A 17,083-nucleotide genomic window follows, 5' to 3' on the forward strand; every position below is an offset into this window, starting at 1 on the left:
GCGCCGCCCCCGCTCCCAGGGCGCCCCCTGCCGAAGCACACCCCCGATCCAGCACAGAGTTCACCGCGCAGGGGAAAGAAAGGCACGGGATGGGGAAGGAAGCGGCAGACCTCCAGGAGAAGGGCATAGAGGGGAAGCGAGAGCAGGGCAAGCCAGAGCGCCGGAAACCTGCCGCCGCGCGGAAACAAGCCGACCTAGCCCTTCCCGGAAGAGCCCTCGTACTGGCAGGTGAGGCCACTTCCGGTATGGAGACCGGGCACTTCCGCCTCGAGGGGGAGCCGCGTGTCCTTTAAAAGGACACGAGCCCGCCGGCTCCGGCGCATGCGCGGTGCGCGCCCGCCCGGCCCTGTGGGGAGTGGGGCCGCGGCCCCTGTGATGGCCGGGCCTTGGTGCCTCTCCTCAGGCCTTCGCCGCTGTGCGGACGGCGTCTCGGGGCGGGAGCGGCTGCTTTAGGAACTCGAGCCCCATGCCCTGGTCGGTAGTCGTCTTTAAATAGCAGCTGGTCTTCTCCTGGCGGGGCCTGGCCTGGCCTTCTCTGGCCTGGCTGAGCAGCTGGGGGGGGGTGGTGGTGGTGTGTGAAGCCCTGGAAATAACTAAGGGCTCCAGGAATATACACTCCATTTGCCCTCTTTCTCCTTGCAGCTCTGGTAATCTAGGCCAGCCCTAACTGTGACACTTAATACCGCTTGTTTTCTCTGTGCTCCAGTGGTCTTGGAAGGAACAGCATGTCTGTGTCCCTGTGGTGATTTATGGCTTTTGTTGTTTGTTTTTTTTCCTCCTTCTTTTTAAATAATGCCGGTGAAAGGTGCCAACTCGATGACCTTTGGGGAGCGTAGGCCTCCACCTGTTTGAAGAGTGCCTGGTGTGCCTCATCAGTGCTGCTGCTCAAAGCTGCCCAGGGGGCTAGCCCTGCCAGAGCCTCTGTGATAAGGGCCGGAGTATGATACAGTCTGTTCCGCCTTAAAGCGTCTAATCCTGGGGACAGAGGTCTGAGTCAGAGTGGTCCTGTGTTGGGTTACTCATTTACAAAGCTAATCCCGCAGATGGCAGACGAGGGAACTGCCCTGATGTCATGCCTAATGTCTTTTCCTTATGTATAGCCATTGTTTTGGGGGGGATTTTTTGGCCATTAAAAGGTACTTTTTGGCACTTGAATGTAATTCTTTTTTTAACTGTTACAGCCTTGAATCACAAAGCCTTTTTTAAGTGCCTTTCATAGAAAATTGTCACATCCTTCACTCTGCTGTGTTCAGGCACGTTTTACATGAGTTATTTTAATCTTATGAGTCAGCCTTGCCTGTCACTACTACCTCTTTGATTTTCCTGAGAATCCTTAAGTCATCTTTAGGAGACTGAGGCCTAGATATTGCTCTTCTAGGTCATGTAGGATCTGTGTAGAAGGCATACATCTCTCCAACCCAAAAAGCGATGCCTCTGAAGGAGTGTTTTTTCAGCCTGGTGCTTCACAGCCCCCTTTTGCTCAGGTTTTGATGCGTTTGAGTCTGGAGGTTGTTTATTTTCCTCTCTTTGGCAACACCCAGTGGTTAGCAAGTCCAGGAGGAATAGAAGGCTGCACCTCTTTTCGGCTGGTTGCAAACAATGGCGAGTGAACTCATGCATAACAGTTGTGTCAGCAGCGGCCTTTCAAACCTTGCTTTTACTTCTCATAGATTTAGGAGTCTCTTTTCCCTTTGGTTACATCTGCTTTCCATATAACAAGGACCCTAAGTGCAACAAAAAGAGAGATCTGAGTCTGAATTTTGCTCCCTGTAACAGTGGTTAGATGATGTGTGAGAAAAACCTTTCTTCTGTCTCTTGATTTATTTTTACTGACAGCTGGAATCCCAAACTAGGTTTGGATGGAGTGAGACGCTCCATGTTGTAATTAACACCGCTCCAGAATGAAAGTACTGGAACTATAATTAGCTCGTAGCCAGTTGCAGAGGAAAGTGATTACATGCAAGCCGGAGGCCTGGTAGTTGGCGTGCTGGCGAAAGGGAAGCTTGTGCTGGCAGAGGGGTGCGGGATCCCAGGTGTGGCAAGCCCTGCAGCAGGCTGTCCCGCAGAGGGCAGCAGCAGGCAGGAGAGCCCTGCCTGATCAGCCTGGGCTTAGGAAAATGCGCTTGCTGCCTGTACATTCGAGGTGAATCGCAAAACGGGCAAAGTCCTCCTCAGTCAGGAAGGGAAGGCAGCCTTGCAGGAGTGGCCGGGTCGCCTGGGAGAGGGGTTTTCCACCCACCAGGTCGTCTTCAGCCAGCCAGAACCACCCCGTCACCCTCGCTCTGTCCCAACGTTTGTTTGGTTTCTCTGCCTTGTGTGTTTATGCGAACCCTGCAATGTTTTTCAGATGCGCTTGTGTGTGGCAGCGAGAGCTTTTGTGCGCTTCCTGCTGGGTTGTCGGCTCTGGCCTGTGACGTGAGGTTCCCTTTCCCCTGTCACATTCCTCTTTCCTTGGCAAGGCGTTCTGCTGGAGATCTTCACTTTCCTGAAGCTCGGTACTGCGGTCTTTTGTTCCCTTTTCTTGTTTTCCTGCTCTGGCTGACTGCAGCAGCCAGTTCCTGGGTTTTTGGCTCAGTTTTACCTCTGCTACTTTCTCTTAGAACAGGGCTGGCAGCACCTCTCCTTACATCACCTTGGATCACGCACCTCTTACGCAATCCTCTGGATTTGCAGCCCTGCTATTCCCTGACCTTGGCTAATCTCCTTCCTTTTGCAATACTTCTAAGCACCTTTCCCAGCGGAGGGTTGCAATTAGAGACCTAAGTATATAGTTGCATACTCCTCTAGAGGGAGAGCAGGTTTGAGCTCCTTTAATCTAATAGGAAATGTCTCCTTCCCTTTCATATGCAGCACTTTCTTGTGGTATGCAGTCATCCACCAGGATTGCTCCCTTCCATTTCTTTCAGCATTTCCCTTTTCACTGTAGGAAGACGTGTCCCCAGTGATCAAAGACATCTTTCTACAACTACAGGAGCAGAATGAGGAAACAGGATGCTGGATAAGGGAATAGAAAACCTGCTGGTTAGATCTCTGCAATTAAACATGTCTCGGAGCAAGACTCAAGGAAATGCAGATCTGTGCTCGCTGCCTCAGTTTCCCTGGTCGTTAGCATGGGGATAATTGCAGTTGCTTCCTTTGGGGAATTGCCTTGACCTCTGTACACTAAATTTATTTTCCACAGTGGTTCTGTCATTAGAACAACTGGCTCAGCGAGATGAGCAAGCCAGAGAAGCAAATACCAGAGTTAGAGGTGAGCTGTGCAGCTTGCTGCTTCCTTGTGTTCGAGCCCTCCTTCCAGACTGGGCAACTCAGGGAGTGTCTTGATCCCTCGACCGTGTGGGCGACAGTGCCCTCCTGGCCAGTGTAGGGAGTGGCAGTGCCTCGTTAGCCTCTGGGGAAGGCTCAGCTGGATTTGCTGTTGCCAATAGCGTCTTCCCAAGAGAGGCCAGGGCAGTCAGGGAATGCTCTGAGAACATGGGAATGCTCTTGCTGCTGAGGAACAGTATCAGCAGCAGGGAAAGATGAAAGAAAACGGACAGGACAGAAGCCCTAGTCATAGCCATGGCTTGGGGGCTGATAGGTTACGTATCTGGGTAAGCCAAAAACAGAACAGGGAGAGGAAGACCTGCCAGGTTGGAGAGTGCTGCTTAAATTTATGGGGCTGAAGCGAGCATCAAAGGCCCCGAGCCCGCAAGAGGGAGCTTAGATGAAGTCATTCGCCGCACCACTGGTGAGATCAGCTCCAGACTGGAACAGATCTGCTACCAATACAGCGCACTCAGGATTCAGGTGTCGAGAGGGGCACTTGAAAAGGTGAACAGATTCACCCATTCTCTAGCCCTGACTTGCTGTGTTATTGATAGCAGATGGAAGGGGCATCATTAGAAAGCACAAGTATTGGGGAAAAAAATGGTTTAAGAGCCTGGGTTTTGCTGAGATACAGTTTGGCTCTAAAGAACAGCAGGAGGGAGAAGGAGAAGAAGAAAAATCCTATTGCAAAGGCATTTTTCATGGGCATCCAAGCATGATCTGAACTGAGATCAGCCACAAAACTAGGCATCCTGGAGCAAATCAGGGAGCCCAACTGCAGCAAATCCCCAAGCCTGGATGATGAATACATCCCTGCATTGCGGCGACAACGAAGTGTGACTTAGTGAAGCGTTTGCCGGGGATGTTTAGCGTAGCAGCTGCCCAGGGAGCTCAGACACAGCCGTGTGCAGCCTCTCGTTTACAACACAGCACAGGCAGGAGGCATTCCCGCTGCGGGGTGCCCCGGCACTGAATGCACGTGCTCTCGGCTGCGCAGCTGGCTCAGGTTTGGCAGCTGGTGAGCTTGAATAGATGGTTTTTGGCCCGGGTTTGAAAATCCCCCATTGCCAGCGATCCTGCTTTGGCTGCAGCTGCCTCAGGTTCCCTAGGAAACTTCAGTGCTGGCTTAAGTCCGGACTGTGAAACAGCAGGAGGAGGCAGTCCGGCGGCTCTCTCCCTCCAGCCTGGCTGCTCGGCCTCTGCTGCTTGGCACCGCAGCCAGCTTCATCCCTGCTTTTGACGGTGGCAAGGAGCAGCAGGGCGGAGTGAACCCAGTGCCAGGGCATGGCAGACATGGGGTTAGGAATAAAAAAGAAAACTGCAACCCAGGAGGAGGAGGAAGATGGAGAGTCTGTGTACGCAGATTTCCCAAGGGTGGACCTGGCCTTTTGTAGGCTCCTTTATGGTCCCTCTGGCTTTGTCTGTCTTAGTAAATGCAACAGGAGCAGGGCCAGGCCCGAGTGCTGCCTTGGGATGATGGCTTACGCCATGCGGTTGTTAGCACCCTCCCTGGCGTGGTTTTGGGCTGCGCCAGCTAGCAGTGCCGCAGCGCCCAGGCATGGCTGCAGGACAGGGCGGGCTGGGGACTGTTCCCAACAGAGCCTTGGTGTCACCGAGCGTTTAACCCCACAGATGGGAGCTGTGCCCTGCTCCTTGCTTTTGGGGCCAAGAGCGAAATGGCTACACCCTGTAAGCCCAGGTCTCTCTGAAAGCAGGCTTTTGAAGTGCAGTTCCCTGCAGCCTGCATATTTACCACCTAATTTTCCACTTTTTCCCTCTCTGAAGATGGGAAATGTTACGCAACAGGTTGTAGGTGAGTGTGTGGGGTGGGAGTGTGTGCGCCAGACTGAAACTGGGAAATGCTCTGTCTGCTGGGCATGGCTGAACATAGGGTTGTGACTCTGTCCTACACCCTGTGCTATGGATCACTGGCTGCATTTGACCTTCTGCCTTGCGGAGTGGGAGAGATGCGATGACGAAATGTTGCCTGAGCGCATGAGGTCACGTGGGTGTGGGGGCCAGCTCCTGGATGCAGGGATCAGAGAGGCCTGGGTGCACAGACATGTTGAATTTGCCCCTCTGGCTCCCCTGCCTCGGGCAGGCAAAATGAGGAGCCTGTCTTGTTGCTCACGCAGCACACGATTCTGCAAAGGCTTCCCATGCACGCACAACTCTGTCCTGTTTCCACTGCCACCTCAGACTACATCGGGTTTGGGAACTCACTCGGGGAGCAGAACGGGGCAGAGCTCGTGTATCCCCCATTTAACGTGCTGCTGACAGACGAGCCCCCCAGCCAGGAGAAGGATCAGGTGCACACCTCTGGGTGCATCTGAACGGTCTCTGCCTGGAGGGGCTGCATTCAAGCGGCACGCTGCTGTTCCCCTCAGCCCAGCGGGCATTTCGAAGGCAGTGTCCACATTCTGGGTCTCACCGCAACCACGTTGCACCTTTGCTGTCCCCAATTTGCAGCCCAAGTCCCCACTCTCTGTGCAGAAAGAGGAGATGCTCCCAGCAGAGGCTGCTCGTCTTTCCACCTCCCTCCTCGCTCAGTGTAGCTTTCCATCTTGAGTAGCTTGCCTCCCCGTAGCGGTGCTCTGGCTGAATTTCGGGAGGAGGATGCATGCTGGAAGTTGATGGGGTTCAAAGCAACGGTGTCACAGTGCAGCTTAAGAGTGGGCTATGAGACCGCTTCCCTCCAGCCGTCCTCAAGCTGCTGTGCTGCTCCTGCAGCGGGCCAGCTGCTTGCTGGTGCCCAGAGCAGGCACTAGGCACTCTTCAGCTCATCCTGAGCTGGGTCCCTGGGGAGCTGCGTCTCTGCTGGAGCTGTTCAGGAAAGATTCCTACCCCTTTCCTAATGAGACCTAGTGAGTAATAGAGATGTTCCTCAGGGATGGTGTTGTAAGGAGTGCTACGTGCATGTTCAGGACCAGAGAGCAGGTCTCCACTAGCTTTTCCCTGCTGTTGTGCAGCAGACGTTGATGCGTGTCCCATCTTGACAGAAGATACAAGCTATCGGCCTGCAGATGGGAACTTGCCTGGCAGTTACAGCCATTGGTCCTCCTCGCATTGTTCTTATCAAATCTCCTGGCTTGGCAAGTCTGTTTATTGTGCAGTGAATGGCAACGTGTTTGGGGCTATTCAGCCTGGGATATGATAAGATTTGTCTCGTGTGAGTCGTATTCAAAGCATTTAGTTGTAATACCCTTTTCCCCTCTCGGGAGCAAGCCTTCTCCATGTAGGAATCTGACTGCAGTTGAAGCCTGGTATCTGCTTTGCTGCTGGGGGACTGTCGGGGGGAGCAGTGTGAAGAAATCTGGGGGCAGCCAGAGAGACACAGCCAGGTTCTGGCCCAGGTGTGTTGCCAGTGGTGGGGAAAATAAGGACAGCAGGAAGAGGCACAAACTGGAGGGAAGGGAATGAGAGCCAGAGAGGACAAATGGCCTAGCACAACTGCTGGGAACGCAAAATAAACATCCACTGTGGTCAAGTGAGGGCTTATGTACTACTGGCTACGTGGGATGGGTCAGAAACAGGAGTAGAGGCTCACAAAAGCACTCCAGAGGAGGGACAGGATGCCCATATGGGACTGGTCAGCAAAACAGGGTGTCCTCAAATGCATGGGGTGTCCCTTAGTGCCCAATATAGTGCTGGGAAAGGGAGATGAGGTGTCCCAGCAGTGCAAAGCAGCTGCTGCCCTACTCCCTGCGGTACCCTGTGGAGATGAAACATCTCTGGGCAGCGCCATGACCCAGAAAGCTCAGGTGCTAGTTTTGAAATCTCCTTCACCCCGGTGGCAAGTCTAAGCAAGGCTATGGCTGTAGCTCCTCACTGGGAAGCAGGGAAAAAGTAATTTAGCACTCCTCGTGCCAGTGAGCATTGGGATCTCCTCTCCACTTTGGTTGACCTTGGAGCTCCTGCAGCAGGTCAGGCTCAGCTCTCTTCCCTGTGGCTCACTCTGAAGGTCCATGGGTTCATGTATTTCTGGTGCCTTTCCCTTTGGAAGGGGAGAGGAGAGGAACAGGGAGAGTCAGTTGTGTGGGCCTCATCTTTTCTTAGGTCTCCTTCAGATGCCTGCAGTTCTCTCTTTAGATGTCCATTTCCTGCACGAAGTCAGTCATTTCGGGATTTGGATTCCCTTTTTTTGGCAGCTTTTCTTTCCCATTTCCATCTGGTTTGGTTTTCACCATTTCATTTTGCAGGGCAATCAAAGGGAGTTTATTCAAGCTGATTTTGGAGAAACAGATAGTTTTGACTTGACAACCCCTTCCTCTTCAGACCTCAGCCATGGCCTTAGATCCAGGGTGGGTCGCCCCTTCAGACCCTCTCAAAGCTGATGGGTGGTAAGGTGGCTTGCTGCTTCCCTGTGGGGATGAGGGATACTTGGCTTTAGTGACATGAGCATGGGAGAACAGACTTTTTTTTTTGCTTCCCTTTCCAGCCCATGAGCTGTTAATTCTTGTGGCTTTTCAAAACTTGCTATTTCTCCCTTAGCATTTCTTTCTCTTTCTTTTTTTTTTTTTTCCAGTGGATGAGCCACCCTTGGCATTGTGCCTTGTGCGTGTGACTCAGACTGATTCTGCTTGTCTGAATGATTCCTGCAAGTCCTCAGGGTTGTCCAACCCGCCTGGGCTCAGCGCTGGAGCCCGTGAGAAACACTCAAAGTGAGTCGCGCAGTGCCAGCAGCCTTGTTCTCCCTGTGCGGCATGGACCACTGCGCCTGGGGACTCGGCAGTCACTCTCGCTGCATGCCTTTGCTGTCCTGTGGGGTTGAATCTGGGATGGCTGCTCGGAGCTCAATGGAGGGAGGTCCCCATGGACCTTTTGTGTATGGCGCAATGCTGCATTTTGTTTGTGCTTATTTGAGTTCCAGCCAGCTGGCTTCATACTGTCTTTGTTGTGGGAAATGGTCCCCTTGAAGTCAATGGAGTTGGGCTTGGGGCATCTCGGAAGTCCCCTGGCTTCCACTGTTGGAAGGTGTCCGTTCATTTTGAATGCCTCTGGTTTTCAGACTTAATTGGACCCACCCAAGGGCTGATTTTTTTTCAGAGGCACAGAATGCCTCAGTACCTCCTGTGGATAGTAGATGGTGTGGTGAGAGATCAGCATCTCTGATACTCAAGCTGCATTAGCCAAGGGAGCCCAGCTTCCTTTTAGCTTCTAGGACAGGTTTGCAATGCTAGATTATTTATTTATTTATTTATTAAATCTGTCCGTGGGAGCTTTAAGATGAGAATCTAAACAAGAAGAGGTTTTTTTGGATGTGAACTTGGTTATCTGTGCCTCAATTTCCCCATGTGCAAGATGAGGGTGCTGCCATTTTCCTTACTCAATGGTAAGATAAAGATGTTGGAGATCTTAATCTTTTGGTGTAAAATGCCAGTGGAGCATAGGAGCTCATGAAGCTGATCCTTTGTCGAGAGCTCTTTGGAAGATCCTTTTCGCATTAAGCTAATACTGTCTCATCCAGCAAGTCTGGGTAAAGCTGGGAGATCCCAAAAGTCCAGGAGAGGGGGAAGCCATGAGCCTTCTATGCATCTTCTCTTTGCCAGTAGGGAAGCTTTCAACACAAGTGCATTTTTATCTCCAGGCATGTTTTTGAAAGCCTTTCCCACAACCCACATTCCTGGCATGCTCCCATGAGGGAAAGAATTACAGAAATGAAGGCTGGAAACGGAACTGGGTGGCATGTAATCAGTCCTCTGACCTCCCTTCCCCACCCTCTGCCGGTTTGGTTTGTTCTCCTGCCCCTCGGGCAAGCTGAGGACCCGTAAGATGTGACTCATCTGGCTGCTTGGGTTGATGAAATGGCCCTGATGCCTTGAGCCGGCTCCCATGCACATCAACTATCTTTCTCCCCTCTCTGTGCACAACTCGTAGCATACAAAAGTGTTGCCACAGACTTCAGAGCTGCCGGAGAGAGATATCCCCTGCAAAGCTATAAGGACATAACTTGGCCCTGGGGATGGAAACCATCCATCAGAGTGCATTTGAGCTCCCCATGGAGATGGGAGATGCCAGTCACTGTGTCACCACCGCCTTTCTGGTAGAGTAGGGGGAGAGATGGAGTCTGAGGCTACCCCCCTCCCCTGTGCTTTTGATCTGCTCCACTGCTTGGTGCAGGTTGCTTCCACTGCTGCCCCTAGCCCTGAAGAAAGGTGGGATTTTTCCACATTTTAGCTCTTTGGCTAGCTTTGTCCTTCCTGCTCCTTATTCCCCACATCCTTAGGAAGAGAAATTGCACCCTACAGATGAAGCAGGGTGATGCTGGTGGAGAGCCTACTGGACACTGATGGCCTCTAATCCCTTACCCCCAGGTTCAGAGCATGGATGCTCCTTCGATGCTTCCCACAGGGCCTCTGGATGACACACTGTCAGGGAGCTAGGGCATGAGGGGTAGCAGGAGATTCACCTCCAGTCCTTTGCTCCTTCCCATTTTAGTTGATCCGAATGTGGAGACTTCAATGCGTTCCCTTAGAGGAGCTGTCCCGCTCTGGTTAACGTCTTAGGCAGGAGGTTAGTGCTCATGGGCACCAGTTTCCTTGTGCTCATCATTGCCTTGGCTTCTCCTGCATCTCCTGGACAACCCTCTCCTGTACACGCCCTCCAGATCCACAGACCTGCTTATCCAGTCTTCTGCTTACCTCAGTGTTTGGCTGAGGTAAGTACTTTATGTTCTCTTGGTCCTCCTCCGTTAGGAAGCTGGCTGGCTTTCAGAGCTTAGGGATTGGTTGGGTGAAGGTTGCAGCACTATCTGCTGAGAGGCAAACCAACACCTCTCGACTAAAGGGGAAACCGGTCCCATCAAACCTATCTGGGAATTTTTGTGTCTGGCAGGAGGAGGACTGAGCAGCTCCATCAGTAGGTGATGGAAGCCTCTTCTTGGTCCTGTCCTGAGCCCTGGCCTCTGAAAATCCAGAGCTCAGCTTATTGAAATCCACCCCACAGCCCTCTAAGGCAGGGAGCATTCCCCACTAGGCTTCATAAAAGGGAGAAACTGGGTCAGAAATGTGGCTTAATCGTAACTGCCGGGAGGAACCGCAACCAGGGCCCAGATAAGGTCAGAGAACACGGTTTAAATCAGGTCACCGCTCAATATTTATTGTGTGGAGTTTTTCTTTTTTCTTTACTCCCGCACTGAAATCCTTCCCCAGAGGCTATTCAAGGAAATAAATAGCCAGTGGAAAGGGACAATAGCTTGCTGTGGAGTACAAATTATATGAAGCAGTAGGAAATAATAGCAGAGTGAGCAGCTGCTACTCCGAGAAAGAATGCACGGTTGCTGTCTCCAGCTCCCTTTGCCTTGAGCAGACGCTGATGCCTGGTCTGCAGCACAGGCTCCCTGGTGCCTTGAGTGCAAAATGGGACAGGTGCCTTTTCCCCTGCCAGTATCCTCTTCTGGTGCCACTAATTAGAGCCAAGCTGAAACCACAGCCTTTCATTAGGGTGCTAAGGTGATCTCTTGCCTCTTCTTACAGGGCTTGGTTTGAGGTGTTCCCGCAGCTGGCATGGCCACCTCGCCTTCCCTTCTCTCCGTCTTCCCTTCTGGGCTGAGCATCATGTCTGGTGAAGACCCATGTCACTCCTGCGAGGGACTATTCATAGCTCTTGTCATCTAAAGAGGACGCGTTGGCTGCCCTGTCCTCTGAGCCCCTTGAAGCCCTTCCTCAGAGCGCTGTTGGGAGGGATGGTGGGGACAATTTGGGTGTGCTGGTGTGGATTTTGGGGGCTTCCCCCTGCCACAAAAGGCCCTGAGAAACCTCTCACAGCTAGCACAGTTGGGCTACCTTGGCTGGGAAGTGGGGAAGTCTGTGGTTTTCCTCAGGGCTTCACACCTAGCTGGCTTATCTCCTGCCCGAGTAAGAAAAGAAAATAAATACTGCTGCCAGCAATGATGCTGCCGAGGATATTGGCAGCCTGCTGGGGAGGGTGGCATTCAGTCTGTTCTCAGCAGCTGTGTGGGTGCCCTATGGTAGCGGTGGTGGCTCCAGGCTATGGTACATGAGGTCCTGCTGTCTGGAGCCACGCTGAGGGTCCTGAGATCCCATGGATGCTCCTGGTGGCCTGAGATCTCCCCAGGACTAGCAGGAAGGCTGGAAAGGACTGTTAACCCCAAAACCTACCTTATGCAGGGACCTCTGCAAATGGAGCTGCCACATTTCATGAGGCCCTCGTGCCATTGACTGCTTGTGAGGTCTCTGCTGTCCCAAGGCACCCTCTGGGAATGCAGCAAAGCCTCCTCTGGTGCCAGCGGTGTGAGCATGGGCGTTCCACACCAGTACAGACCAAGTGCCCTCCAGCCAGGATGAACATATATATGGGGCCCTGGAGAGGCACTCCTACGCAGGTACCCTATTATGGGATCATCTGTCTGGGAGTGAAGGGTTCCTAGATCCCTTGCACAGGTGGCTGCCAGGTTCCACGACCATTGCTTATATTTTCCTCGCTGCACAGACCCTCCACCTCCTTTGCAGATGCCCTTTAGCCGGATTTCCTCTTTCTTTGGGATTTACGTTCGCATCATATCGCCATTTCCCCAGGCTTTCTGCTTTGCAGTGTCTGCAGGAAAGTATCAGCCTGCCCCCTTCACCCTCCTTTCATCACCCCAATCGCCACCTCCAATTGCACTGGAGAATTTCGGCTCTTCTGGGGTCCCTAGAGTCTCAGCCCCTTCCTGTGTGGGGAGCACGTACCCCTGCATCAGAGAGGCCATCTGCACAGGGCTGGTGTCTGCAGAGCTGAGCCTCCGCATGGTCAGACAAAGGAAGTCGCCAGCGCTGGCAGAGTTGCTGCCTGGTTTCCCACTATTGTTCCCAGTGGCAAATAAAAGGGGGGTGAACGCCCCTGCTGAGCATTGTAGGAGGGGGGTTAATGTTATCTCGATAAAATCTCATGGCCCCTCTCTGAGCAGCTCGTTCCTCTTTCCTGCCAGTCTCCCTCCCTGCATGTTCTCACATCCGTGATACTTGCAGCTCCGCACATAACTCTCTGCGCGGGTACTTTTCCCCATCCCTCAGACGCATGCTGCTCTCCCTCCTGGGTAGCCTCATGGTCTGCCAGTGGGATCAGTGGATAATCCCAGTGAGAGCGATGTTTCTGTCTGGTCGGTGTGGGAAGTGGGAGGAAGGCTCCTTCTATGTTGCTGGTGCGGGACCTGGGTCTTGTCTCTGCCACAACATTACTGTATCACCTTGGCCAGCCACGTAGGACAGGATTTTTCTGACTGAATTTAGGGTTTGTCTTGGGATGTAATCTTTTGAGCCCTAGAAGTGTTTGTTTCTCCCCACTGGCTTAAAGTGAGTTCAGATAACTACACCTGATGGTGGCTATGTGAACAGTGTCTTTTTGTGTCAGGGACTGCCTGTGTCCCTGCAAAGGGACAACGTAAGTTGCTGGAAAGAGAAACCTGTCATAGTCAGTGGGATGCTCTGATATTTTGAGAGGAGGGCTCTGGGCTCTGTGTTCTCCCTGGGGTGGATGTGGGGGAAGCAGGGTGACGTGAAGGTGTGTGCGGGTGGGAAAGAACAGCGCGATGGGAAACAGACCCAATGCCAGAAACCACCATCCCCAGCACCTGCTCCTGCTGGCTCCATGCTCAGCCCAGGGAGTTTTCACCACAGGTACAGTGACCTCAAGAGCAAACAAATTTCCCAAGCCTGCTGGGCTTTATGACCCCTGCTAACAGGAAGCACCTCCAGGGAAGGAGTGCTTATCAGTACTTACCTCTGCTTGCTTCAGGAGGTTTTGGGGAAGGGCAGAAGCTGTCTCCCAGCTGGCTGTGCAGCAGCAGGATGACTGTACTCAGCTGTTCTCTGCAGGGCTTGGGAGGGGGGCTGAGGGACTGCTGGTCTCCTGAGCCTTGGCCGCCTCCTCCCTCTCACTTTCCTACTGACTCCTGGAGTCTGGCAAAACACCACCAATTTGTTCAGCCAAATCTGGGATGCTGTCTACTGACTCGTAGCTCTTACCTGGGAAGAAGACAGCAGGGGTGATGCTCCCCTGTGAGGACAACATTCCCATGTCTTGGAGTTAGGGAGGATGGAGCTATTGAACCTGATGTGCATGGCTCCTCAAGCTAAAAGGTTTGGGTCTCGATGGAGCTTGGATGGGAGGTTGCAGAGAGCTCCCACATATTGCTAGTGCAATCCAGGCAGTTGGGCCTGAATCTAGAGCCACGAGAAAGGAAGGAGGTGGGATGCCACTCATGTGACTCCTGCAATGGACTGTTCATTGCTCATGTAATCTGAAGGGTTTGTGTTGGCTGCCCTCTCCTCTGACCCCTTTGAGCCCTTCCTCAGAGCACCGTGGGGAGGGATGTGGGGACCACTATGGTGTGCTGGTGTGGATTTTGGAGCTACCCCCTGCCACAAAAGGAAGGAACTGCGATGCTTCTTTTGGCTGAGCTGTTACATGCAGAAAAGAAGTGAACATAGAAGTGAACATGGAGGTCACACCTCCATGACCAGCTGGGAAGACGCTTGTCCTATGTGGTGGCTGGAGTAGCACCCCTAGGGGCTGTGTGTGGTGGTCCCTCCACTGAGAGCCCACCGAGGAGGCTGGGAATTGGTTAAATCTCCTGAAGTCCCTAATGAGAGGAAGTATACATAGGGAAGCTATTTCTTTGGATCAGTCTCCCGACAGTTGGTGGGGCCTTGCAGAGGTGGGGGTGCTGTTAATGTGTAAGCCACAAGGAAGTCTAGGGATATAAAGTCCTCAGTGTGAAACGTTTCTGGGCTAAACTGCTGGTGGCTCCCTGCCTGGTTACTCTGCTCTCTGAGGAAGATGGCTGTGAGGGCTGCTACTCCTGTCCTCTGTCACCCAGGGTCCCCAGCTCAGCAAGGCTGAGCGAGGGACCAGCAAGCCACAGCCACCTCTGCTCTCACCGCTTGCGTTTCTTGGGCTGCAGGCAATGCTGCCCACCAAACCCTTGGTTGTGCCTCTCTGCTTTAATCCTCTTCATATCTCTGCTGTGGTGCTCTCCTTTCCTTCTGCTGAGAACAAGCCTGTTTTCATCTCCTCTCTCTCTGATGTCTTTTCTCACTTGCTGGCTTCACTCAGCCCGCTCTTCCCTTACTGAGTGAGAAGCCCATGCAAGACTTGCAGCACAGAGGGGTTTTGGCCATGAGAGGAACACCATCTGAGAGCAATAGATGTTCTCCTGGCTGGGGCACCTTCTCCAAGGAGCACCCTCTCATTTGCGGTGGCAGGGGAGGAATGGCTGAAGGAGCCCCGCTGACTATTTTTCTCTCTGCCTTAGGAAAAATTTGAAATCTTCAACCTGGATATGAAGACTGGGGACACCCTGAAGGTCAAAGGCAAGATATCCGATGATGCTGACAGGTAAGTACAAGGAAACTACCTCGAATTGCCAGGACTGAAGGTGGGCTGCAGAGGGAGGTGGTTTTCCAAGGACACCAGGTACAAAAAGTGTGAGCATAGCTCAGTGTTAGGGGAGCCCCTATGCCACCACCATGCAAACTCCCCCATTTCCCAAGCAGAATGAGGAAACAGGAGGCGTTAAGCACCTGCAACACTGGTGGAGGAATTGGATGCAGAGCTGTATGTTGGATCTCAGGTCTTCCAAGACCCTGTCCTTGCCTGTGCAGCTGACCTTCCTACTGTTCACCCACAGCTTCAGCATCAATCTTGGCTGCAGCTCCTCAGATCTGGCATTTCACTTCAATCCCCGCTTCAATGAGTCTGTCATTGTCTGCAACTCGAGGTGCTCCGAAGCCTGGCAGACAGAGCATCGTGATAACCACCTCTGTTTCTCCAGGGGCTCCACTACCAAGGTGAGGGGTCTGTGCTGGCATGGGGTTGTAGGGCGTGTGTGTGTGGGGAAGCCCCTTGTTAGCAGATTCCCATACCCTAGTCCTCCCAGTCCCATCCAATGCCTCCTGCTCTGTCCTGACAGCCCCTCATTCTCATCCTCTGGGTTTTTGGTCCTGACTGCCATTTCCACTCCTCCTCCAAAACCCCAGCGCTTCCTCTGGGAACTTTGTGTGAGCCTTGTCTGTCTCAGGCTTTGTAAGTGCTTCCTGTGCCCCATACCTGCCCAGCAGGTGAGTGCACCAGGGGCACGTATGAAGGTGAAGAGGGGCTCCAAGAAGCTGGATCTTGCTGCTCTCTACCTTATTTCTCTCCCTAATTCCCTCCTATGCAAACACAGGCTTTAAGGCAACCCAGAGTTTGGAGCAATGTCCAAAAACCTCTCCCTCAGCTCTTCTGTCCTCACTACTCCTGGATCCACACTGCCAATCTATCCTCCCTCTCCTCCTGCCGGGGATGCTGTCCTAGTTGCTGTCTCACCCCATCTGATGTCCCAAGACATCAGATGCTGGGCTGCATTTAGGAGCAGTCCTGTTCCTATTGCTGTGGAGAGGAAGCTTGTTTCTCCAGTCACGGCTGACTCTTGGAGAAGGAGTGGCTAGGTGATGGCTTTGGGGAACGATCCCTTTAATTTGCAATAATCAGCGATGGATTCTCGTCCTGTCTGCTTGTGCGTGTTTATCAGCAAAGCTCCTTTTTCCAGGTCCCGGTGAGCTGCTGAGGGCATTGGTGTGTCAGGTTTATTCTGCCCTGTTCAGGGCAGATCTAGGCCACGTGGCGTATAAAGATACACTTGGGTTTAATTGCTCTGAGTTTACAATCTGAGTAGCTGAGACAGCCCCAGGAGAGATCCTCTCCCCAGGTCATAGTCTAGATGCCAGCTCAGACCCTTGAGCTGGTATCTAGGGTCAATATCAGCTGTTCATTTCCTGTATCATCCTGAGCTCAACACCCAGCACCTTGCTTAAGGCTGTAGGAACCAGGTCTGACCCTCATGTGTAAGTCAGGCCTTTTGCCTGGATGATTACCTCCTAATCTCCTTGTCCCCAATTCCTGCCCTTCCTCCCCTCTATTCTCCCAGATCATAATTGAAATGCTGGCAGACAAATTCCGAGTGAAACTACCAGATGGGCATGAAGTGGAATTCCCCAACCGGCACAGCTACAACAAGATCAGCTACATGAGCATCAAGGGAGGCTTCAGGGTCACCTCCTTCAAGCTGGAGTGATGGGCGCTGCTTCCTAGCTCTAATAAAAACCCAAGAAGTGGGAGAGTGCTTGCTCCAGCTCCTTTGGCTTCTGTGAGATCTCTGGCTCTGTGTGAGACACCGACAAAGTCCAAGGTTTTTCCACCAACAGGAAAGGAGCCCCTCTTGGATGGAAATAGCTCCCAGATAACGCCAGGTGCTTTTCCAGGTCAGACCAGGATGTGGGGTTGAACTGATAGTAGGTAGGGCAAAGCAGGCTGTAGGTGGGGTTCAGGAGGAGGAGGACACTATGTGATTGCTCCGGGAATGATTGTGTAATCTCTTCACAATGCACCGTTTCTTCCTGCACCCAAATTTTTGGGAGGGGGGGAGGGAAGAAAGGGAAGAAAAGCGTTGACATGAGTGATGTGGCATTCGATGTGGCATTTCGTGCCACAAAAGCGCATAATTAAATGTTAGGTTTGGGAACCTCAGGGCGTGGGTTTGATGGGTTCCTCTTGGCTGCTGTCGCAGCCAGCAGGCATGAGGAAGGGGTGGCTTGTCCTCCCGCAGGAGCGGTACCACACGAAGCGGTGGCACGGGGAGGGCAGCATATGTGTGCCCCTGAGCCAGCATTCCTGCCATCGATAAGGAGTTGTCTCCTCCGACTTCCTCCCTTATCTCACCTCACTTATCTGCTGGCACATTCCAGCTGGGTTACCCATTACTCTGACATTTCCACATGGAACTCTGCTCAACGAA

At 52.7% G+C, this 17,083-nt stretch overlaps 1 protein-coding gene across 3 annotated transcripts; it reads left to right on the plus strand.

The window, feature by feature from the left end:
• Positions 1-4: 4 nt before the first annotated feature.
• Positions 5-16,605, plus strand: LGALS2 (galectin 2). 3 transcript variants are annotated; one of them, XM_072869642.1, is made up of 5 exons: positions 319-474; positions 7,835-7,970; positions 14,564-14,646; positions 14,939-15,098; positions 16,217-16,605. In XM_072869642.1, the coding sequence occupies exons 3-5, from the start codon at positions 14,591-14,593 to the stop codon at positions 16,361-16,363; spliced, it is 363 nt and encodes a 120-aa protein (XP_072725743.1). In that variant the 5' UTR covers positions 319-474; positions 7,835-7,970; positions 14,564-14,590; the 3' UTR covers positions 16,364-16,605. The 3 variants fall into 3 exon arrangements, with proteins under 3 accessions (XP_072725734.1, XP_072725743.1, XP_072725724.1); XM_072869633.1 differs by lacking the exons at positions 319-474; positions 7,835-7,970 and adding an exon at positions 5-228; XM_072869623.1 differs by lacking the exon at positions 7,835-7,970 and having other exon boundaries at positions 16,217-16,603.
• Positions 16,606-17,083: the final 478 nt, after the last annotated feature.

Source organism: Ciconia boyciana, chromosome 1 (genome assembly GCF_034638445.1).
Source record: "Ciconia boyciana chromosome 1, ASM3463844v1, whole genome shotgun sequence".
Classification (NCBI taxonomy): domain Eukaryota; kingdom Metazoa; phylum Chordata; class Aves; order Ciconiiformes; family Ciconiidae; genus Ciconia; species Ciconia boyciana.

Coding starts and splice junctions, on each gene's coding strand:
- LGALS2 (XM_072869633.1), top strand. CDS start 14,591: ATGAAGACTGGGGACACCCTGAAGGTCAAAGGCAAGATATCCGATGAT. Junction 14,647..14,938: donor ATATCCGATGATGCTGACAG/GTAAGTACAAGG, acceptor GTTCACCCACAG/CTTCAGCATCAATCTTGGCT. Junction 15,099..16,216: donor CCAGGGGCTCCACTACCAAG/GTGAGGGGTCTG, acceptor CTATTCTCCCAG/ATCATAATTGAAATGCTGGC.